Source organism: Schistocerca nitens, chromosome 2 (assembly GCF_023898315.1).
Source record: "Schistocerca nitens isolate TAMUIC-IGC-003100 chromosome 2, iqSchNite1.1, whole genome shotgun sequence".
In the NCBI taxonomy this organism is placed as follows: Eukaryota; Metazoa; Arthropoda; class Insecta; order Orthoptera; family Acrididae; genus Schistocerca; species Schistocerca nitens.
The window spans coordinates 186,100,502-186,124,936 of NC_064615.1; the positions used below are offsets into that span (position 1 = coordinate 186,100,502).

The 24,435-nt window shown below is 40.9% G+C and overlaps 1 protein-coding gene across 2 annotated transcripts in view; it reads left to right on the forward strand.

The window, feature by feature from the left end:
• Positions 1-1,783: 1,783 nt before the first annotated feature.
• Positions 1,784-24,435, forward strand: part of LOC126235866 (luc7-like protein 3) — a 150,831-nt gene continuing 128,179 nt past the window's right edge. The window contains exons 1-2 of one of the 2 annotated variants that reach the window (XM_049944769.1): positions 1,784-2,101; positions 3,544-3,789. In XM_049944769.1, the coding sequence (XP_049800726.1) occupies positions 1,997-2,101; positions 3,544-3,789 (351 nt within the window). In that variant the 5' untranslated portion in view covers positions 1,784-1,996. The remainder of the gene's footprint in view (positions 2,102-3,543; positions 3,790-24,435) is intronic. The other variant, XM_049944768.1, reaches the window with a different exon arrangement.

Sequence of the window (24,435 nt, forward strand, 5' to 3'; positions counted from 1 at the left end):
AGAATCTTATTGTGTTCGTTCATATATGCATTTTGAATAACCATTTTTTAGTTTAACATCTGCTACCATACACTCGGGAGCTATTTGCTGCGTATAATACACAATTTGTCTGTGCTGGTGTTCTTGTAGTTCCAGAAACTGCGAAAGTGCGCCCGCCCTCCACTGTTTTCACTTTTTTCAATAATAAAATGAAAACACAATGAAATCGAATGGATTGCAGTAGCAATTACTCCACGATAACTGCGACAGAATGCTTTTGTTTCGAAACGCTACCATAAGGGAGCAGTAATGGAAGGACAGTTGCGCAACATAATACGTCGAAGTTGAACGTTTTGTGGCATGACGAACCTTGCGTCTCTTAAGTTGCGCCACTAAAAACTGGAAGTTCACACATACAGCAGCATTGCAACCACAGTCTAACAGTCGCGACACTCACTGCTGTAAAAGTTGTTGCCGTTTGACAGATGGAGCGACACTAGCGCTTCAAGCGGCAGGTAAGGTGAACGTCAGACGCGTCGTAAGCATAACGTGTGTTTGCATTCATTTCCTACGTAATCTCCGAATTACTCGAGTTAGTTTCTTGCCTCCAAGAGTTTGTGTAGTATCAGAAAGCATATATGTTTCTAAAAATGATTCTAAAATAAGCGCAAGTATGGACAAAAACCATGAATAGAGTGACAAGCTACAACACATTCGTGAAGAAACACTTGTGACATTGGACAGAATTGCAGCTTACCACGTTGATATCAAAAGAATATAAACACACAGATTCACATGTAAGAAGCACGGACATGTACCTCTACATGCAAAAGCGATGGACAGTTCGTTTATCGTTCTGTAGGCCTACTGTGTTTGTCGCTGTCGCCTGTTGCCACAAGTACGACCTTCATATTTATGGCAAATAGTGGGAGAAATATGCTGACATTATAATGAGCTGATTACATTACATTTTACGAAAAACCAAATATTTGAATAACTTTCAAACAATCTGTCTGTAGGCACTTTCCTTGTCCCATAATAGTTTCGCTCGAAGTCTAGCAATCTGCACGTTCTGACACTTCACACGCTTTTGCAAGACACGAACAGCTGCACTTAATCTAACCACTTCATCGTCAAAGCAGGTCTGTGTTGATGATTCTCACGAATCTGGCACTTATACATGGAGAGTTGAACTGGCTGCTTCTGTGTCATAGGACTGTTTTACAGCTTTAGAGTGACTGTCGAATCTTTGTGGCAGTTTCCTCTTCGTCAGTTGAGGTGGCTTATTTGGAATGTCAAACAGTGTGGGTACTGCATTCCACACGAGTTTTGATTGTCTGCGTTCATGAACTGGTTTTGTTCGAAATGTAGCGAACAAAACCTAATATTATTATACAGGTAAACCGGGTCTTTCTTCATAAGGTCTTCTCGTCTGCTATTAACTAGCCATTTTTTTGCTCCTAAAGCGAAACATTCATCATTTACACACATACATTTGCAAGTGAATCCTGACGATACAGTTTAGTAACATGATGGTATATACCTCTCAGGATCCTTAGGAAACCTAAAAAAGACAGCTGTGGGGTCTTCTTCCTATTGCTGCTGCAATTTATTGCGCTACAAACGCTCCCGATGGTAAAAACCATTGTATAAATCAAAATAAACAATCACTATTCGCTTTCACGATCGCGCCGAACTTACAGTTCAAACTAGCGGCCGCTTTGAGCGCTGCTGGCGCTGAAGGCAACAAAATCGAGGCGAAGTGTCGCGACTGTTATGTTAGACTGTGATTGCGACTGCAGTGTCCCACTAGCTTTGGCGATACTTTCGTTGCCTGTGTGGGCTCAGCTTTATTGTTTGGTGATATTGTATGAGCCTCTTTGAGAACGCGTTAATGTCAGACTTGACCTGTGATAGTTTTGATCTTTGATGGAATTGAATGTATTCAGCGATCTGTGCAGTGTAATTTGTTAGTAAGTGAACATTTGTGTGGAGTGATTTGCAGATAAAATAAAAAATGGCTGTGTTAGCAGCGGCAGCTCTTCTAGATGAACTTATGGGGAGAAATAGAAATATGGCACCAAATGACAAAACGAAGGAACTTAATTGGGAAGATCCAGAGGTACATAAATGTTCTGCAATTGCGTTTTTTCTACCTTTGATATTATCAGTCCACCACCAATAATAATAAACGACCATGTAACTAAAGCCATTTTCTCAAAAGATTTTGCAGTGTAGCAGTAAATGTGGGAGTGAAGCAGTAAGGTCGAATAAAGTAGACGTATTACATATGCAAGCAGTTGAAGGGGTTCAACAGAATAGTTTTAACCGCAATTTTTAATTAGTTTGGAAACACGCGTTAAACAATCTACAGAGAGTATCTTCTGAGTATATGGTGTGTGGTAGTTATACCAAGCGTTTTATTTAAATAACAAAACTGTTCAAAAATGCCAAGCTTATCATGTTAGCTCTTTCTAATATTGGAAACGGTGCGAACTTCTGTATTCGATTATAATAATACAGATACGTTGTTTTCATTAAATGCAGTGCTTCGAAAATGTGTTTATAGTTATCACAGATTAGTAATGCCGCTATGAAATGTGCCTGTTTTTAATAACCTTAGTGACGCCGTATCAGTATGTTACTGCTCTACTTTTGTCGTCACACCAAATATAATATGCTGTTCTTTTATAACCTGTGGATCGCTCCCTTGCCTCTCACCCCAAACCCCATGTCTCCTAATTTCTTCTTGCGGTCTTGCCTTTGGTATATGACGACACATTTCACATCAGCTTCTGCATACATTTTTTCATGTCTCATTTCTCTGTTTCTACTGGAAGTGAGGACCCAGCACTCTACTCTGCCTTTCTAATTTTAATGTTTCAAGCTTTGAGTTCACAGAGGCTGCTGAAGATGGTTTCTGGAACTTGGAAACTACTAAAAAATTGGTGTCTCAATATCCACATTAAGGCTTTAGATCTATTAGTACTCATGTCTACTTTAAACTTCTTATGAATCATATACTCTAGATTCTAGACAGTGTTTACTGATAGCTCCGTGCAGTTAATATGAATATAATCTTATTTCGAAGAAGTGTATGAAAGAACACCACTTGTGAACAAGGCTGAAGAGTTCTTGATAAAATAATAATTTATGGAAGAAAACTACATATGGTAACGTTACAGGTATATAGTTTGCTTAGGAGGCAGTCACAAATACTGCTATTTCACTACAGGCAGCTCCGTCTCAACCTGGTGTCGATGTAATCTTCCTCTAATTTGCAAAGTTCCCCAATCTAACCCTCTTTCCACCCTGAGGAAGGAATTAACATTTTCAAGCAACATAAGTTTTTTTCTACTTTTAAATGTCAGTGTGCAATTTGCTCTTGAAGGCCCATTATTCTCTAACCATTCTGTTTCCCTGTAATACAGTTTTCTCAAATGATTTCTTTTCCTGTTGATAAGGTTTCAGATATGAAATTTCGGGTCTGAAATTTGATTGATATTATAGCCATTTGTTTATATTTTTCTATTGCAAATTCTATGAAATCACATTTGTTGACAGTACTGCAAGCTGTATATGGTGAAATTTTGTCCTCATGACTTGTTTGTAAATACGCGAGCTGACTTGGGGCAGTGTCCAAAGGTCCATGATGATGAAGTCAAAGCACTGTATGAAAAATCAAACAGCTATAAAAAACAGCAGTATGAAGATGAATTCATAAGGTTCTGCCAGAGCATGCTTAATGAAGTGGAGAGGAAGATAATCAAAGGAAAACAAAGACTTGCCTTAATGGGTAAAACTGATATGGTAAGTTAACTGCAAGTATATAACAAGCATTAAAAATTATTTCTGTATTGCTTTAAAGTAACATATAAAATAATTAATCTCCATATTTCTTCTTCCAAGCTATGTGGTATTTGCAGCATTGACAAATATTCTTGATGTTTTATGATCAAAAAACTTGTTTCTCCACTATTACACATGTAATATGTATTTAGGGGAAGGGGTAGCAGATGATGGCTACTATAGTAGCTGTGTGCTGGAAACAGTTTAGTGGTGGTGACAATCACCAGCGGTTGTAAATTCTAGTAATTAATCAATAACGGTGTATAACACCAGTGGGAACAGAAGATAAATGTAGAAAGTGGTAAATATGAATAAAAATGAGTAACTTAGGTGTGGGCTATTCCATGCGACAGACTGGGACATTTGCATAACATTTTAACAAGTTTAGTTTTCAGGTTATTCCATGCCAGATGGTCTAGAGATTCCTGCATGATCATCACAGAATTTGAGTGAACATTTGCACATGTTCCCTATAAACATTGGTAAAGTTTCACAATCACTAATTCAGTACTTCGGTATTATGAAAGGGATAGTTGCTGCTCACCATGCAGTGGAGATGCTGAGTCGCAGATAGGCACAAAATGAGCTGTCGGCCAACAAGGCTTTTATCGGAAACGCAAACACCCTCCACACACACACACACACACACACACACACACACACACACACACACACACACAGCCAGTCTCTTGCAGCTGAAGCTAGACTACGAGCAGCAGCGCATGATGGGAGAGGCAAGCGGATGGGGGTAAGGAGGAGACTGGGGTGGAGAGGGGGAAGGATAGCAGGTTAGGATGGGGGATGGTGAAGTGCTGCTAGTGGGAGCATGAAGGGACAAGGTGGGGACAGGGTAGGGCAGCTAGGTGGTGCAGTCGAGAGGTTAGACAGAGAGTGGGGGGGAGAGAGGTGTTGGGATAGTGGAAAAGGAGAGAATTAAAGACTGGGTGCGTTGGTGGAATAGAGGGCTGCAGAGTGCTGGAATGGGATCAGGGAACGGGCTAGGTGGGTAAGGACAATCCACCTAGCCCCTTCCCTGTTCCCATTCAGCACTGCACTGCCCTCTATTCCACCAATGTACCCAGTCTTGTTACTTCTCTCCTTTTCCACTCCCAAGCTCTGTCTAATCACCCAACTGTACCTAAATGCCCTACCCTCTCTCTACCTTGCCCCTACATGCCCCCACTAAGAGCACTTCACTGTCCCCAACCACTACCCTGCTATCCCTTCTCCTCCACCCCCCAGCCTCCTCCTTACCCCTACCTAGTTGCGTCTCCCATCATGTGCTGCTACTAGTAGCCTGGCTTCAGCTGGATGCGATGGTCCTGTGGTTGTGTGTGTGTGTGTGTGTGTGTGTGTGTGTGTGTGTGTGTGCGCGCGTGCATGCATGCATGCATGCATGCTCTCTTTTCGACAAAGGCCTTGTTGGCCAAACGTTCATTTTGTGAGGGTCACTTTGTTGTGGCTCCCTGTGACTCAGCATCTCCGCTGAATGGTGAGTAGCAACTATGGTTTTCATAATATTGTTACATACCATCCTGGATTTTCTATTGTTTAATTCAATACTTCCAGAGATATGGTCATTTGTTTGATCCCATAGCACAGCGAACAACAGTGCACTAGGCCATCTTCTATGACTTTTTGCCCTCTCTTAAGCGAAATAATCATAAAAAAATATTTCATGAGCAATTTTAATATGGATAATGTGAAACAATGTCCGCTGAAAAAATAGTCACGCGTAAAAGATGTGAAGTTTAGCTTTTTATATTTCTGGAAGTAATTTCTGGATGCAATACAAGGTCTTAGAATCTCTCTCTCTCTCTCTCTCTCTCTCTCTCTCTCTCTCTCTCACACACACACACACACACACACACACCTAGAAAACAAGAAGTTGGAAGCGCATTGAGAAAAGGGGTAGTACCCAAAATTGAAGTAGACGTCTTTTATTGTGTTCTACAAATGTTTAGTGCACTGTGGGGAAGGCAATATCAAAGGTCTTGATGAGATAATGTCTGAATAACTTGAAAAACTCCAAAAAAGAGATGTCTTTGTCATGATTCATTGTGACATATTTATTCAGTCTTCAGAGTCAAGGCGCCATTTTGCGGCAACATTTTGACAAGTTTCGTACTCATCAACTTCAGTTGAAATAGGAAACTTTTCCGCAGAATGATGCCTTGACTCAGTTGATAACGCGAGAAAACTTCCATCATTGATATTCACCGAGAAAGCCTGCCTTCCCATATATATTTCAATCTGTTTTTCTGCTATAACTACAAAATCAAACTGGTTATAAACTTCACAATTTTAATTTTGCATTACCAAGCCAATGCAGATCATGGCAGTAAAACTGTTGCATGACAGCTGCCGCTCATGTTTTTAAATAGTCTTCACTTTTTACATCATTATGACATTCTGAAAATTATAGTGAAGTTCATAGCAGTCTTCTTGACAGTTTTTGGAATGAATTCATATTACACAGAATTATTAGTATTTTTTTAAATTGTGTAATTCTGTTGATGTGCTATTTTAATTATGGTTTAAGGTATGGTGTACTTCATGTTAGCACAATTTGCGATTTATGTGGAACATTAGTATACTGATGAAGAATTATGTAAATGTGTTGCTATGGTCCATCATGGCTTACCACTTCTGATATCTTTTAAAGAAACCAGTTCCTAACCACCCAGGGGTCCATGCCTGATAGCTGTGCAACAGCAGCTGTGGGTGTTTTTTTTTTTTTTTTACCACAAGTTCCCAAGCCTGATTACGGTTTATTTACACAGGATATTCTGAGCTCAATCATAATGTGGTATCTTGAACAGAATAATCTCCTCAATGCCAATCATGCCAAGCACAGATTTCAAAAACATCGATCATGTGAAACCCAACTTGTGCTTTCCTCACGACATACTGAAAGCTTTGGATCAAAGCAGTCAAGTAGATGCTGTATTTCTTAATTTTTGAAAAGCATATGGCTCAGTACCACACCTATGCTTATTGTCAAAATTACAGTCATATGGGGTATCAAATGAAATTTGTGACTGGATTGAGGACTTTTGGTAGTGAGGGTGCAGCATACTATCTTGGATGGAGAGTTATCTTCAGGTGTAGAACTAACTTCGGGTGTGCCCCAAGTAAGTGTGTTGGAACCATTGCTGTTCATGTTGTGTATTAATGGTCTTGCAGACAATAGTAAAATCAAGCTTTTTGCAGATGATGCAGTTACCTATAATGAAGTACTATCTGAAAGAAACTGCTTAAGTATTCAGTGAGATTACAATGATATTTTCACATTGCAGCAGTGTGCGCGCTGATATGAAACTTCCTAGCAGATTAAAACCGTGTGTCAGACTGAGACTCGAACTCGAGACCTTTGCCTTTCACAGGCAAGTGCTCTATCATCTGAGCTACCCAAGCATGACTCACGCCCCATCCTCACAGCTTTCCTTCTTCCAGTACCTCGTCTCCTACCTTCTTAACTTCACAGAAGGCCCTTTGCGAAACTTGCAGAACTAGCACTCCTGGAAGAAAGGACATTGCGGAGACAAGGCTTAGCCACAGCCTGGGGGATGTTTCCAGAATGAGATTTTAACTCTGCAGGTTAGTGTGCGCTGATACGAAAGATCCAGACTTGGAGTCTAGTTCTGGCTCACAGTTTTGATCGGCCAGAAAGTTTCATTCAGTATAATATCAGAGGGTCACTTTTGGAACTGGCCAACTCGTACAAATATATGGATGTAGCACTTTGTAGGGATATGAAATGGAATGATCACATAGATTCAGACATGGGTAAAGGAGGTTGTAGACTTTGGTTTTCTGGTAGACTGCTGGGGAAGTGCAATCAATCTACAAAAGAGATTGCTTATAAATCACTCTTGCGACCAGTTCTAGAATATTGCTTAAGTGTGCGGGACCCGTATCAGATAGGACCAATGGGATATTGAACATATACAGAGAAGGGCAGCACGAATGTTCACAGGTTTGCTTAATCCATGGGAGAGTGTCACAGAGATACTGAAGGAACTGAACTGGAAGACTCTTGAAGATAGATGTAAACTATCCTGAGAAAGTCTATTTATAAAGTTTCAAGCATCAGCTTTAAATGATTACTCTAGGAATATACAACAACCCCCTACGTATCACTCACATAGGCATCTTGAAGATAAGATTAGAGTAGTTACTACACACCCAGAGGCATTCAAATAATCATTATTTATGTGGTCTATACCTGAATGGAACAGGAATAAACCCAAATTACTGGTAAATGAGATGTACCCCCTGCCATGTACCCCAAGTTTGTTTGCAGAGTATAGATGTAGACCCCGCAAGACTGACATTTCTGTGTCAGAGGCCTTAGTTAGAAGAGGTCTCTTTTAGGATCCTAAACTTAAGTTTGCTCCAAGCTACTACAATATTTTACAGGTTTCTGTAGTGCTGCAGCATGTTATGAGGAAGACTAGATTGCTGGTCAGGTGATTTCACTGATGGGATTGTTTGGGAAGAAATTTTGATAAGACAGAATTCAAAAATTACGCTTTCTGGATGTGATTGCCGCATATGATTAGATCCACAAAAAAAAAAAGAAAACTATCGTTTTTATTGAATTTCTTAATTGATTTCATTTTTTATAAAGAGAATTTTGTAGAGTTGAATACTGTAGGGATGTCAAAAAAAGACTACTTATTTCCAGTACTCAAGTTCATTTCTTGGTCATCAGGGCCTCTGATTTTATTTTCCACAAAAAGTACTAAACAATTGTAGTTCATAATGAAGATATCAGATTTGATTATCAGTGAAATATGTACCCATCTTCAGTGCACCTCCACCGTGTCGTCGTTTTTAGTGTCTTATATGCTCACATTGCAAAATCAAATCAAGTTCTTAGGTAATTTGATCATGGTCGTTCTAGTGAACTTGGCTTATAAGAGTTTGCAGAAGAATCTTTCTTTGTAAAAGTGGGCCAGATATATTTGGCAATTTTGGAAAAATCGTCAGCTTTGCCCTCAATTTGTGAACTATTGGGAAGCACTAGGAGAACAAAATTTTGTATTCTAAGACCTTGCATTGAGTTCTGAAACACGAGATTTCATGTTTATTCCACAATTGCTTCTGCAAATATAAAAAGCTAAACTTCACTTTTTTTTTTTTCCTTCAAACATCCACTTCTTCAGCCAACTTTCCTTTAAATTATTACTTCACTTAAGGGAGTGCAAAAAGATGTACAAAATGACCTAGTTTTGTTTCTGTCAAGAAAATATTGTTGGAGGTGTTATGTCTCACAGTTGCTGAAAACTCACGGGTGCTCTGTTGATAGCTCTACAATGGGACCAAACAAATGAACATCTCTCTGGAAATATTGAATTAGTGATTGTGAAACTGTACCAATGCTTACTAGGACCATGTGTAAAAGTTCACACAAACTTTCAGCAAAACCTGTGATGTTCATGTGAGAACTTTTCCAAAATTAGACCACTTGGCGTGGAACGGCACATTCCAAACTTTAATTTATACTGGATCAGGAACTTTCTTTCTGTGACCATAACATGGGATAGACCTAAATACAATTTTAGTAAAACAAAATCATAGACATGCAAATGTGATAAAATGGTATAAAAATTATGTGAAATTACACCCAACTGGATTCTAAATTTTTTTTATGGTAGATAAGTAGTGTGTAGCCATTTCTGCATTAATGTTTTGTTCTCAACCCCCCCCCCAAGTGACAATGGGACTGACACAAAACAAGTTTCATTTTAACCTGTTTTGTTGTAATAATATTGGTTTCCAACATGGACATATGAACAAATTACACATTTTAATGAAAAATGTACTGGATGTGAAATAGTTATGTTCAAGCCAAGGAATGAAAATCGTTGTCAGTGGTCGAGACACATTAAGAATTTGAAGAATATCAGACCTAGGCACCCTTGCGGTATTATCGGCTCTAAATGTATTGTCTTTCTAAAGGTGGTGACTTCTTGTTCATCAGCATCTACTGTTAGAACTTCTGTTTGAAGTCTGTAATGGATTTTTTGGTTGCAAATTTAACAAAAAAGGAACCACTCAAATATATTTTCATCCTACATTTCATCATTGACTACATTATTTAGAGCACACAGAGAACTCACTGTTGCAATTTTCTCTGGAACAAAATTAAATTCAAAAGCATTTTTGGTGATGAAATACTCTTTAGAAGTTATTATTTGGGGGGGGGAGATTACTGTACAGTACCATTCCACCTGCCTGCTTTGTTCCATTACATCATGAACACAACACAAATAAAATGCAGTGGACAGCTGCAGGAATTAGGGGGTTTTTGGCAGGGAGAAACGACAAATATGACAATATGAATAATGTCGGCATTCCATATGCTGGAAAAAGACAGGCGCGCGCACACACACACACACACACACACACACACACACACACACTTAAAGCCACGAACTACACAACAAATGAACAATTTCAGGACCAATGACAAAACAGTAGCCGATAACTAATCACATTTAAATAACTGTCTCACAAGACAACAAAAACAAACTTCTAAATCACCAAGTAATACAGCAGTAAGTCTAATGCCATACTAACATCACTCGTAAACATAAACTCCGCACTGTAATGTGCTTAGCACTCCCTCTACAAACACAATCCATGTCAATATGTCACACATGACAGCACACAACGTGACAGTTATGTCACTGATCAAAGCCAACAGGTGGACTCTAAGCAAACAGTTGAGCATGTGGGCAATAGTGCATCCACACATTGTACAGAATAACTGTCATGGGTACTGCACAGTTATCATGAATAGCTACATCAATTAAAGACTTAAGCTTTTCAACTTGATCCTTACCAACTTCATAAAAAGGACACCACATTTCTAGCCTAATATTTTCCAACCAAAAGCACATGCAATACCATTCATTTGAGTAAAACTCAACAATGCCTTTACTATGAACTTGCTACCATGATACATTAGGCTAAAATTATATTGGATATTATTACTTTAACCACACCAGGGCCATTCCTAATTGAAAAACTATTTAAAAACTCACATAATGTAATACATCTATGAAAATAACTAATTTTAGAAAATATAATGTAATTGGATAGATTAAAAAATCTGTTCACCAAGCGGCAGCAGGAGAAACTACATATAGAGGTTTTGAATTTTGCAAGCTTTCAGAGCCAATGTCTCCTGACGGGGGGTTGTAGGGGAAGGAAGCAGGCAGAAGAAAATGACTGGGAGATGTTGGAAAAAGAGGCCAACAACCCCGGGTCACGGGAGACCCAGCTGGGATGGGAAGGAAGGAATGATTGTTGGGAACTGCACTGGATGAGATTTGAAAACCTAAGAGCTTAAAGGTGGAAGCTAGGGTGATATGCAAGACTGAGATTATTGACAAAACATCATGCACGAGTTAATAAGAGTACAAAGCTAAGTGCATTGTATATGTTAGAGGTGGGGCAGGGGAAAATGGACAGAGCAGAACATTAAAGATGTAGAAAACTAAATGGAAGTTAAGAAAGGAACACTTATTGAGGATAAATGCTGTGACTGAAGAAATTATTATCAGTTAAGATGAGATGAGTGACGAGAGCCAAGAACATGTTGTAATGCCAGTTCCCTCCTGCAAAGTTCTGAGAAGCTAGTGTGTGTGTGTGTGTGTTGGGGGGGGGGGGGGGGAGCAGGAGAATGTAAGTGGCATGTGTGGTGAAACAGGTACTGGGGTCATGCTGTAAAGCATGCTCTTCAACAGGATATTGTGTTGCCAGTGTGCACCCTCTGTTTATGTCCACTCATCATGACTGATAACTTGGTGGTGGTCATACCTATGTAAACAATGTTTACATGGCAGCTAGTACACAACATGGGTTGTTTCACAGGTGGCTCTCGCTTTGATAGCATAGTTTTTGCCAGTTACAGGGCTGGTACAGGTGGTGGTAGGAGGGCACTTAGGGTAAGATGTATAGCAGGAACGGTCAGAGATAGGAGCCAAAGGGTTAAGGAAATGGGTGTGGAAGTAGCATAAGGTCTGACAAGGATATTACAGAGATTGGGAGGGCGATTAAAAACTATTCTAGGTGTGGTGGGCAAAATGTTGGACAGAATGGACCTTATTTCGAGACATGATTTTAGTAAATCATAGCCTTGTCGAAGTAGCTGATTAACACATTCAAGACCAGTTCTACTAAGTTTTATTTGGGGGCGGGGGGGGGGGGGTGGGGTGGATCGGCAGTACCAGGACTGGCTGTGATGGCTCGGGAAATCGGCTTTTGAACTAGGCTGGTTGGGTAATTACATCCATTGAAAGCTGAGGTGAAAATGGTAGTGTATTCCTGTAAAGTGTCTGCATCTGGACAAACATGTTTGCCTCGAATGTGAGGCTTTGTGAGAGGGAACGTTTGAATGGAAAGGACGACAGCTGATAAAATGTAAGTATTTTTGTTTGTTGGTAGGATTAATGAGAACAAACGGCATTACTCGCTTGTGACAAGCTGGGGATGTTTCCATTACCATCACGCCTCATATGAGCTTAATATGGTCCAGGGTATTATATTCCACAGGGATCTTCTTTTGCAGTCTGAAGATGAACTGTATGCCAACTTAGAGCTGCGCGGTTAGAGGCACCATGTCACTGATCGCGCGACCCCTCCCGCTGGAGGTTCGAGTCCTCCCTCGGACATGGGTGTGTGTGTGTGTCGTTCTTAGCATAAGTTAGTTTTAGTAGTGTGTAAGGCTAGGGACCGATGACCTCAGCAGTTTGGTCCCTTAGGAAATCACACACACATTTGAACATAGACAAGGCGCATCCATTGGGGTCCGAGGGATAATCAGGTTGCCACCAGTGCCTTCATCTTGGCCTTAGAGGGTGACACATTACCCAATAAGGTCAAGATGATTGTCATCCGCTGTTATGTCAAGCCATATATCCCTCCTCCAATGCGGGGTCTGAGGATGAGGTTAAGATTCTGGTGTCCGCTGAGACCTAGATCTCGCCAGACCCTCAGACACAATGGACATAGCCTGTTCAGGAAGTAAGTTGGTGGCAGCAGGTGACCTTGGTGCGTAGACTGCCTCATTGAATGTTTCATGCCTTCCCAGTCTCACGATCACGTGATCCTCCAGTGGAATTGCGGAGCTTTTTTCCACCACCTGGCTGAGCTACGGCAACTGTTACACCTGCTTTCTGCATTGCCCTCCAGGAAACCTGGTTCTCAGCAACGCGGACCCTTGCCCTTCACGTCTACAGGGGATATTACAAGAACCGCAACAAATATAATAGTGTGTCAGGTGTAGTTTGCATTTATGTCCTGAACTTGGTATACAGTGAACCTGTGCCCCTTCATACTCCTCTTGAAGCAGTGGTGACTGTCAGGATACGGACAACACAGGAAATAACTGTCTGCGACGTATATCTCCCTCCAGATAGTGCAGTATCCTTGAGCATATTGGTTGCACTGATTGATCAACTCCCTAAACTTTCCCTACTTTTGGGTGATTTTAATGCCCATAACCCCTTGTGGGGTAGCACCATGCTTGCTGGCCATTGCAGAGATGTTGAAAATTTACTGTCCCAACTCGACCTCTGCCTCTTAAATTTTGGGGCCGCTACACATTTTAGTGTGGATAATGGTAGTTACTGGGCCATTGATTTATCAATTTGCAGCCCAGGACTTCTCCCATCAATCCACTGGAGAGCACATGACAACCTGTGTGACCACTCCTGATCTTCCTGTCATGCCCACGGACCTCTACCCATATGGGCTTCGAATAAGGCAGACTGGGTATCCTTCTCCTCTGCTGTAACAATTGAATCTCCCTCATGTGGTGCCATTGATTTGTGATTGAGCAGGTCACTACAACTGTAATTTCTGTGGCGGAAAACATGATACCTCGTTTTCTAGGGTGCCCCCGGCGAAAGACAGTCCCTTGGTGGACACCGGAAGTCGCTGAGGACATTAAAGAGTGTCAGCGAGCTCTACAGCGACGTAAGTGGCGCTCTTCCCTAGAGCACCTAATAGCCTTTAAGCGGCTCTTTGCCCTCGTTTGCCTGCTTGTAAAATGATGGAAACAGGAGTGTTGGGAAAGGTGTGTGTTGCCCATCTGGTGCCATACGTCACCTTCCCAAGTCTGGATGAAGATTAGATGTCTTTTTGGGTACCAGACCCCAACAGGTGTCCCTGGCATTAACATCAATGGCGTGCTCTCTACCGATGCAAATGCGATTGCTGAGCACTATGCTCGAGCCTCTGCGTCGGAGAGCTACACCCCCAGTCTTTCGCACCCTCAAACAGCGGATGGAAAGGAAAGTCCTCTCGTTCACTACATGCTACAGTGGACCCTACTACGCCCCATTTACAGAGTAGGAGCTCCTCAGCACCCTTGCACATTGCCCCGACAGCTCCTGGGCCGGATCGGATCCATAGTCAGATGAGTAAACATGTCGTCTGGCTACAAGCGATATCTCCTCGTCATCTTCAACCAGGTCTGGTGTGATGGCGTCTTTCCATCGCAATGGTGGGAGAGCACCATCATTCCGGTGCTAAAACTCTAAAAATCCACTTGATGTGGATAGCTATCGGCCTATCAGCCTCACCAACGTTCTCTGTAAGCTGCTGGAATGTATGATGTGTCAGCGGTTGGATTGGGTCGGGTCCTGGGGTCGCATTGTCTACTGGCTCCATGTCAGGGCAGTTTCCGCCAGTCACTCTACCACTGATAATCTTGTATCCCTCGAGTCTGCCATCTGAACAGCCTTTTTCAGACGCCAACACCTGGTTACCGTCTTTTTTTGACTTACGTAGAGCATACAACATGACCTGGCGACATCATATCCTTGCCACGTTGTATGAGTGGGGTCTCCAGGGCTCGCTCCCGATTTTTATAAAATACTTCCTGTCACTCTGTACTTTCAGTGTCCAAGTTGGTGTCTCCAATAGTTCCCCCTGCATTCAGGAGAAAGGCATTCCGCAGGGCTCCGTATTGAGTAAATAGTGGCTATTAACGGCCTAGCAGCAGCTGTAGGGCCGTGGGTCTCCCCTTCTCTGTATGTGGATGACTTCTGCATTTGGTATTGCTCCTCCAGTACTGGTGTTGCTGAGCAGCGCTTACAGGGAGCCATTCACAAGATGCAGTCGTGGACTGTAACCCACAGCTTCCAGTTTTCAGCTGTGAAGTCGTGTGCCATGCACTTCTGTTTGCATTGTACCGTTTGTCCGGAACCTGAACTTACTCTTAATGATGATCCACTCACTGTAGTGGAGACATATTGATTCTTAGGACTGGTTTTTGGCACCCAATTGACTTGGCTACCTCACCTTTGTCAGCTTAAGCAGGAGTGCTGGCAACACCGCAATGCTCTCCACTGCTGAGCAACACCAACTGGTGTGCAGATTGCTCTATGCTGCTGCAGCTCTACAGAGCCCTTGTTCAATCCTGCCATGACTATGAGAGTCTCGTTTATGGTTCGGCGGTGCCCTCAGCATTGCGTTTACTCGACCCAGTGCACCACTGTGGCGTTCACCTATCAACGGGAGCTTTTAGAACAAGTCCGGTGACCAGTGTCCTGGTGGAGGCTGGAGTCCATCCATTGCGGATCTGACGTGCACAACAGCTCACCAGTTATGTTTCACACATTCGTAGTTCTCCTGAGCGTCTGAATTACCGTCTCCTTTTCCCACCCGCGGCAGTTAATCTCCCTCATCGGTGCCCCAGTGCAGGGCTCGCAATTGTGGTTGGTGTGTGATCCCTTCTCACTGATCTGGAGTCCTTCCCTTTACCACCTCTACTTGAGGTCCGTTCACGTACACCTCCATGGTGTACACCTCGGCCGGAGCTTTGTTTGAACCTTTTGCACGGCCCTAAGGCCGGTATTACACTATCAAATTTCTTTGTCAAAGATTTGATCTAAGATGTGATCCAATATTCCGTCCAATATATTTGACAAAGATCTTTGACGTAGCGCTACAAGGGGTATTACACTGTCATCAAATTTTTCGTCAAAGTTCAAGATGGCTGACAACAACTTGTTATTAACCGCAGCAGTTCTACGTACTCCAATTGCATTGTGTGCACATGCAGAAAAGAAGTGGGGGGAAAAAATGGAACCATACATACGAGATTGACAGTCTTAAAAGTCCTGGGATTACAACTTGATAATAAATTCAGTTGGGAGGAGCACCCCACAGAACTGCAGAAACGCCTTAACAAATCTGTATTTGCAATTCGAGTGTTAGCAGACATACGCAACATAAAAATGAAAAAGCTTGCATACTTTCATTCCATAATGTCATATGGGATAATATTTTGGGGTAAATCTTGAAGTCAAACAAAAGTTTTCAAGGTCCAAAAGCGTGTAATACGTATTATTTGTGGAGTAAATTCACGGACCTCCTGCAGAAACCTCTTCAAAGAACTGGGTATACTAACTACTGCCTCTCAGTATATTTCCTTCTTAATAAAATTTGTCGTAAATAATATATCTCTTTTTCCAACAAACAACTCAATTCATACATACAATACCAGGAACAAAAATGATCTGCACAAGGACTTAAAAGCACTTACTTTAGTTCAAAAAGGGGTCCACTACTCACGAACACTCATCTTCAATAATTTGCCAGGAAACATAAAAAATTTAGTTAGAAATAAAGATCAGTTTATCAGTTTAAAAGGTGCCTGAAAGACTTACTACTGGCCAACTCCTTCCACTCCATTGGCGAAATTTTTAATAGAAACAAATGATGTATTGTATTTATTCATACTATTAGTATTTTTATTTCAGCTTAAAAAAATCGACATGTTCCACATCCACGAGGATCTCCTCAGCACGGATCTATGGAACGAAAAACTAATCTAATCTGGGTGAAGCCGTGGGTTTTACGACGACACGATAAAAGCATTCAACAAAACTTGTTACGTGAGCTTACAGTGGAAGTCGTCAAGTCGTACATCAATTACTTAAGAATGGATGAGCATACATTTCTGTATGTGCTCAATGAAGTGTATCCTCATATCACAAAGCACAATTTTCACTTAAGAACTGCTACATCTTCAGAAGACAGGCTCACTATAACACTCAGATTCCTTGCTACAGGAGAGGGTTATGTTAGGTTAGGTTGGGTTAGGTCTCCAATCTTCTTAATCTATTTTTGTATTCAGGGTGCCTCACGTTGTAAAGCGCCTCATCAGCTTCAGACATCTCTATTAATTCTGTAGTTGTCGGCACACACCAATTGTATTTACCGGCAATGGTTATAAAAACATTACAGACGACAGAACGCTGCAGCGATGCTAGCGCTCCGCTTGGTAACATATCGCATTGCAGTGAACAGAAGACAAGCGATTTCTTTGATCAAATATACGGCCTCGGCCTAGATTTGATCAAATATTGGACGACATTTGTCAAAGATCCCTATTACACTATCAAATATCTTTGACAAAGGTATTGGACAAAGATATTGGACAAAGAAATTTGATAGTGTAATACCGGCCTAAGGATTCTGTTAACCCTGTTGCTCTCCGCTGTCACTTCCTCTCGATTCTTGATGTGTTCTGGGGCTCTGAAATTGTATACACCTATGGCTTCATGGCGGATGTTAATGTTGGCTTCACTTACACAGAGGCCATATTGAACAGCATTCCTTGCCCGCTGGCTGCAGTGTATTCACTGCATAGCTCGTGGCCATATCTCGTGCACTCCAGTACATCTGTTCCTGTTCAGGTGAGGGTTTCTTCTCTTTTCTGACTCCCTGAGCAGCTTACAAGCTATCAACCAGTCCTACCCTCACCATCCTTTGCTAGCGAACATCCAGGAGCCCATCTCTGCCCTGGAACGGTCCAGTTGTTCATTGGTGTTTGTGTGGACCCCAGGACATGCCGGAATCCCAGGCAATGAACTTGCTGACAGGTTGGCCAAAAAGGCTACGCAGAAACCGGTCCTGGAGATGGACATCTCTGAAACTGACCTGCATTGGCTTTGGGAGACAGTGGCATAGCATTATACACAACAAACTGCATGTCATTAAGGAGACTGCGAATGTGTGGAAGTCTTCCCTGCAGGCTTCTGGCAGGGAATGAGTTGTCCTTTGCCGGCTCTGCATTGGTCATATGTGGCTCACACATGGTTACCTCCTCCATCATGAGGATCCACCTCAGTGTCGCTGTGGCTCCCAAATGACAGTCGTCCACCTCTTGCTGGACTGCCCACTTTTAACTTTCCCAGCACCCTACCTTCGGTGTTGGGCGACAATGCCTCAACAGCAGCTTTAGTTTTACATTTTATTCATGAGGGTAGGTTTTATCATTTGATCTGAGTTCTAGTGCATGGAGGTTTCTTGTTTTTAATCTCTTCTCCCTGTTTCTTGCGTCTCTGTGGTTTTCTTGTCCTGTTTTGTACATTGTAGTGTTTGTTGTCAATCTTCTGGTTCTTTCTTTCTCCTGTTATTGTGCCATTCATCTTCTTTGTTTTCTTCTTTCCCTTGGGTAATTTTTCTGCTGGGAGCAAAGGACCGATGACCTCACAATTTGGTCCCTTTCCCTCCCTTTTAAACCAACCAACCAACCCATCTACCACCACCCTGTAACTGGCAAAATATATACTACCAGAGGGAGAGCCAATTGAAATGACACATGTTGTGTACCAGCTGTTATGTGAACACTATTTGGCCTTTTACATTGTCATGAATACCACCAAGTTATCAGTAGGGAAGAATGGGCATAGACAGGGGGTTTATACTGGCAACACACAATATCCTGTTGCAGAGCATGGGCTACAACATGACATTCGTGACCTCAGTGCCTGCCTCACCACATGTGTCATCTGGATTTGACCCCCCGATACCGGTTTGTCAGAACTCTGCAGGCGGGAACCAACGTTACACCTCCTTGGTTCTTGTCGCCCAACTTGCCTTAATTTATACTAATTTCTTTGGTCTCTGCATTTCTTTTCAGTAACTATTCCTTGCTTCACTCCCTTTTAGGTTTCTATATCTTTTATGTTCTGTCCTGTCTATTTTCCCCCGCCCCTCACCTCTTTCACATTCAGAGCGCTTAACTTTGCACTCTTATTAACTCGTGCATTGTGTTTCATCAGTAATCACTGTTTGCGTATTACCCTAGCTACCACTTTTAAGGTTTTTAAATCTCATCCAGTGCAGGTTTGCAACAATCACTCTTTTCTTCTCACCCCTTCAACTAAGACTCATCTGACACAGGGTTGTGGGCAACTTTTGCAGACTCTTCCCATTTCCTACACCCCATCAGTCATTAATTCCTCTTCCTTTCCCTTCAACCCTTTTGCCACATGAAAGAACCATTGGCTCGGAAAGTCTGTAAATTTCAATACCTTTATATGTATTTTCTGCTGTGCCATTTGGATGGTGGGTTTTTTATCTATCCAATTACATTATATTCCCTAATGAGTATCAAATATTACTCAATATTAAAAAAAACTTTAAATTTCTCTTTTTCATCAGAGTTTAGGATCATTAAAACAGTTCCTTCAAGTTGATTAAAAGTAGGGAATAATAAACTACTTTCAGAGTTTCTCCAAACTGGTCTTTCAAGCTGTGATGGACCAGGACAAGTTACAAAAATTAATTGTAAAGTTTCAAATTTATGTTGTTAATTATTTGCATATTACATTGTTTTTGCTAGTATTTATTATTTATGAAACATACTTGCATTTTTTAAATAACATGAAGTTGTTTGTTTTAGTGTGACAGAAAGGGACAGTGGAATACACATTTTTAACTGCATTAAAGGCTTCTTTGCATTACAGGTCGATAACTATATTTTACATATTTAATAGTAGTACTAAAGAATTTATAAAAACAAAAATACAGAAAATGAATCACAGCACACTATAGGAAACCTGTCTTTTGGAACTGTTGTTCAGGAGCTTGCTTTCTTGTTAGCAGTACCTAGATTTGTGTCTACAATTGCCAGGGAATATGTAACATCTATTGGAGACATGATTCACATTTATTTTTGTAGAAAATTGTGTGTAATTTATTTAAAATTTTGCTTAGAATTGATTAGATGTACAGATATGATCTGTTGAGAAAAGCAGCTGTGTTTGCCCGCAAGTGAAGAATGTGCTTCACTGATTAAGGTGTTTCGTAACAATATTTTTATTTTCCCACCCAGTTCATTAAATATATCATCTGCGGAATACTGATTTCGACCATTCATGAGTATTCATAGCTGTGTGACCCAGTTGTGACAACACTGCAGATAGAATCGATAAGATACGTAGCATTGAAGTACAACTGAAAAGAATACTATTCACACATTATGGGAAGACTTTTGGTGTGGTCGAAATGCATTGACAGATTTTGTTTTCCGTTCGCTATAAAGCAGTAAATCAGAAGAAAGACGAAAGTAATGAGAGGTAGCAGAAATATGAACAGTGAGAAACTAAACATCTGGATTGGTTATCACAAAGCAGACGGGGTTAAATAATTGTGCTACCAAAGCATCAAAATAACCCAAGACAGTCAGAGCAAGGACATAAAAAGCAGACCAGCACTGGCAGAAAGGGCATTCCTGGCCAAGAGAAGTCTACTAGTATCAAACAGACCTTAATTTAAAAAGAAAGTCTTGAGAATGTATATCTGGCACACAACATTGTATGGCAGTGAAACATGGACTGTGGGAAAAACGGAGAAGAGACTCAAAGCTACAGAAGAATGTTGAAAATTACGTGGACTGTTAAGTAAGGAATGAGGAGGTTCTCTGCAGAATTGGTGAGGAAAGGAACATATAGAGAACAGTGGCAAGAGGAAGAGACAGGATGGTAGTGCATCACTTAGAACATTAGAGAATAACTTCCATGGTACTAGACGGAGCTGTAGAGAATAAAAATTGTAGAGCAAGACAAAGATAGGAATACACCCAGCAAATAATTGTGGATATAGGTTGCAAATGCTACTCAGAGATGAAGAGATTGGCACAGGAGAAGAATTCGTAGTGGACCGCATCAAACCAGTCAGGAGGGTATCTCAAGGAAAGAAGAAAAGAAAATGCAGAAAGCAGGCACAGTAAACTGGAAGTCAGCCACAAGTGTAAATAATTCTACATTGTGACTGACAGGTGTGAGAGGAGCAGTGTGCGGAAACAAGCTCCATGTGCCTCTCACGACAGAATATCTGTGTTCTGTAGAAAGCAGAAATGACAGATACTCAAAGGGATTGCCAGCCCCTTCTAGTGTTGTTTGGGTTGTAATCAGATTCCGTGATGGACCAGGGTTAATCTTTTCACTCATTCCAAAATTAAAAAATGCACAACACACAGCATTCAGTCACTTTCTGAGGTTGGTAGTGTCACAAACGAGGTTCAGGCCTGAACTCGACTGATATTTGAGACAACTACAGTTCAAAACACCTGCCGTCTGAAACTGCTGCCTTAAGTTCCCACAATACATCAACTTCTTAAACCTTAGCTACCTTAGGTCATGTAGCAGGGTCCAAAGTTTCATTACACAGTGTGTATGTTATTCAGACCAGACCATTGTAAAGCCTGCAGTTGGTCTGTCACCAGAGAATTGAGTAATCTGATACATTGTGCTTGTGGACATTTTATTTTGCGAGCACTTTCTTACACATTTTGTCTTTCCAAATTGAAGTTAACAAGGCGATGTGCAATACCAGTAATAGAAAACTGGTTACATTTTCAGTATTTATATGCAGAAAATAAACCTATTTAAAACTATCTCTAATAAAATATTTCACCTGGATACAATTTGCTATGCAAAGGCATTTATTAGGCAATTTTGCATTTTTACATTTTGATGCAGAGTATTGCAATATTTGCTTTTCATGTCCCTAAAAATTCATAGAAATTTACATGTTACCATGCATGTTTTATGCAGAGCAGGAATCGGTAAACCTGACTGCAAAAAATTTTCGTCCATGCAAGCAACCAACTTTAATATTTTGAATTTCAATAAGGCTTGTTTTTAAACAGTCTGGCCTGTTAAAAAGAAAGGTTTTGTGATATAGCTTTTAAATTATGGACGAAACATATACATCAATGACACACTAAAGTATGCTTGCAGCTGCTCCTCAGATTAGCATTTTCTTATGTCATCTCCTCTTCTCCCCCTCTGTCCTTGATAGCAGACAACTGTAAATTATATCATCTGAGTTGTGACATTCAGAAACATGTATATGGCAGCTTGTGCACAGAGGATTGTTATTCCTTCATAGATCTATAAAAGTGATTGTAATATAATCTTGTTTAGCATATTGTATTTTAGAAAAACATAATCACATAACACTGGAAAATCCAGAATGGAATGTAATAATATTATGAAAAGGAAAGTTGCTACTTACCATACAGCAGAGATGCTAAGTTGCAGATAGGCAGAACAGAAAGACTGTCATAGATAAAGCTTCCAGCCATCAAGGCTTTCCTCAGCAATTGATGTAGACACAGACACACACACACACACACACACACACACACACACACACACACACACACACACACTGCAAATGCAACTCACATCCATAAAACTATTTGAGTTATAGAACTAAAATTTGTTGTACTTTATTCAGTTTCTTCTCATGTTTAAAAATGTAGCCTACTTACTAGATTCAGAAAACATTGAATTTTCCAAAACATATTTTTTAATTCTTAAAATTTCAAAATTATAATTGTTTTGTTTTTTTAAAAAAAAGGTGCTTATACACTACCTATGCTGAAGCACCAAAGAAACTGGTATAGGCATGCTTATTCAAATACAGAGATACATAAACAAGCAGAAAACATCACTGCAGTCAGAAACTCCTATATAAGACAAGTGTCTGGCGGAATTGTTAGATCAGTTACTGCTGCTACAATGGCAGGTTATCAAGATCTAAGTGAGTTTGAATGTGGTGTTATAGTTGGTGCACGAGCAATGGGACACACCATCTCTGAAGTAGCAATGAAGTGGGGATTTTCCTGTACAACCATTTCACAAGTATACCGTGGATATCAGGGATCTGCTAAAACATCAAATCTCCGACATTCCTAAGGCTGGAAAAAGAACCTGCAAGAATGGGACCAATGACTACTGAAGAGAATCGTTCAACATGACAGAAGTGCAACCCTTCTGCTAACTGCTGCAGGTTTCAACGCTGGGCCATCAGCAGTTGTCACCATGCGAACCGTTCAATGCCGAAGCCCCATCTTGTGTTCCCTTGTTACAAAGCTTTACGCCTCCCCTGGGCCCGGCAACACCGACATTGGACTGTTCATGACATTAAACATGTTGTCTGGTCGGGCGAGTCTCATTTCAAATTGTCTAGAGTGGATGGACATGTACGGATATGGAGACAACCTCACGAATCCATGGACCCTGCATGTCAGTAGTGGACTGTTCAAGATGTTGGAGGCTCTGTAATGGTGTGGGGCATGTGCAGTTGGAGTGATATGGGACCCCTGGTAAGTTTAGATATGACTCTGACAGATGACATGTGCATAAGCTTCCTGTCTGATCATCTGCGTCCATTCATGTTCACTGTGCATTGCAATGGACTTGGGCAATTGCAGCAGAATGATGCAACATCCCACACATCCAGAATCCCTGCAGAGTGGCTCCAGGAACACTCTTCTGAATTTAAACACTTCCGCTGGCCCCCAGACTCCCTAGACGTGAACACTATTGAGCATAACTGGGATGCCTTACAGTGTGCTGTTCAGAAGAGATCTTCATCCCCTTCTACTTACAAATTTGTGGACAGCCCTGCAGGATTCATGGTGTCAGTTCCCTCCAACACCACTACAGATATCAGTAGAGTCCATTCCACATCGTGTTGCGGCATTTCTGTATGCTTGCGAGGGCCTTACATGATATTAGGCAGTTCTACCAGTTTCTTTGGCTCTTCAGTGTATAATGTGTGTGCTTAATCTCTTGATAGTATTCCAACGGGATCATACTGAAATAAAATTTAATTTTACTGAAATTTGCTTTGCCATCTGTATACAACTTTTGCAGACTGGTTCATGAAACTAAAGTTAAAATGATATTAAAAATTTTCTCGTTGCGCCAGTTTTGCAGCAGCCTTCTGCAAACTGCACAGTAAGTATTTTTTATTTTAGCTATGCACACAGACCCATTTCAGCGTATTTACAATGTGTCTTCAGTGGATGTCAGATCAGTGTCTAAAGCTGTTTGTTTTACAATTAATGAATTACAACTGACATAACATAAGAGAAGTACAACCAATAAACAATAATTAAACAAAACTTTCCGATTAACTTTCCAATGGACTTAAGTAGAGATCAATTCTTGAAACAAAATTAACAAAGCATTGGAGGGGGAAAGAGGAGCTGGTTGCCGGAGTGCAACACATGGTGCACGAGTCAAGCTTAGTGTAGCAACCTTTCTGAAATAGTAGTAGTGCCATTTTACACAAAATGCAATGAGAGTCATTACAGTCTGAGGGCTCGAGGACCAAACTTCACTGGCATGCATTACTGGGTTCGTGTAATGGTATTTCAAAAAATTATTGATTCATAGTTAATGCATTAATTTGATTTAAACTAATGAATTTTACATTTTTGTATCCCTTTTGGGTTTCATCTTTTTGATGCTTATGATTTATCTTCCTTTGATT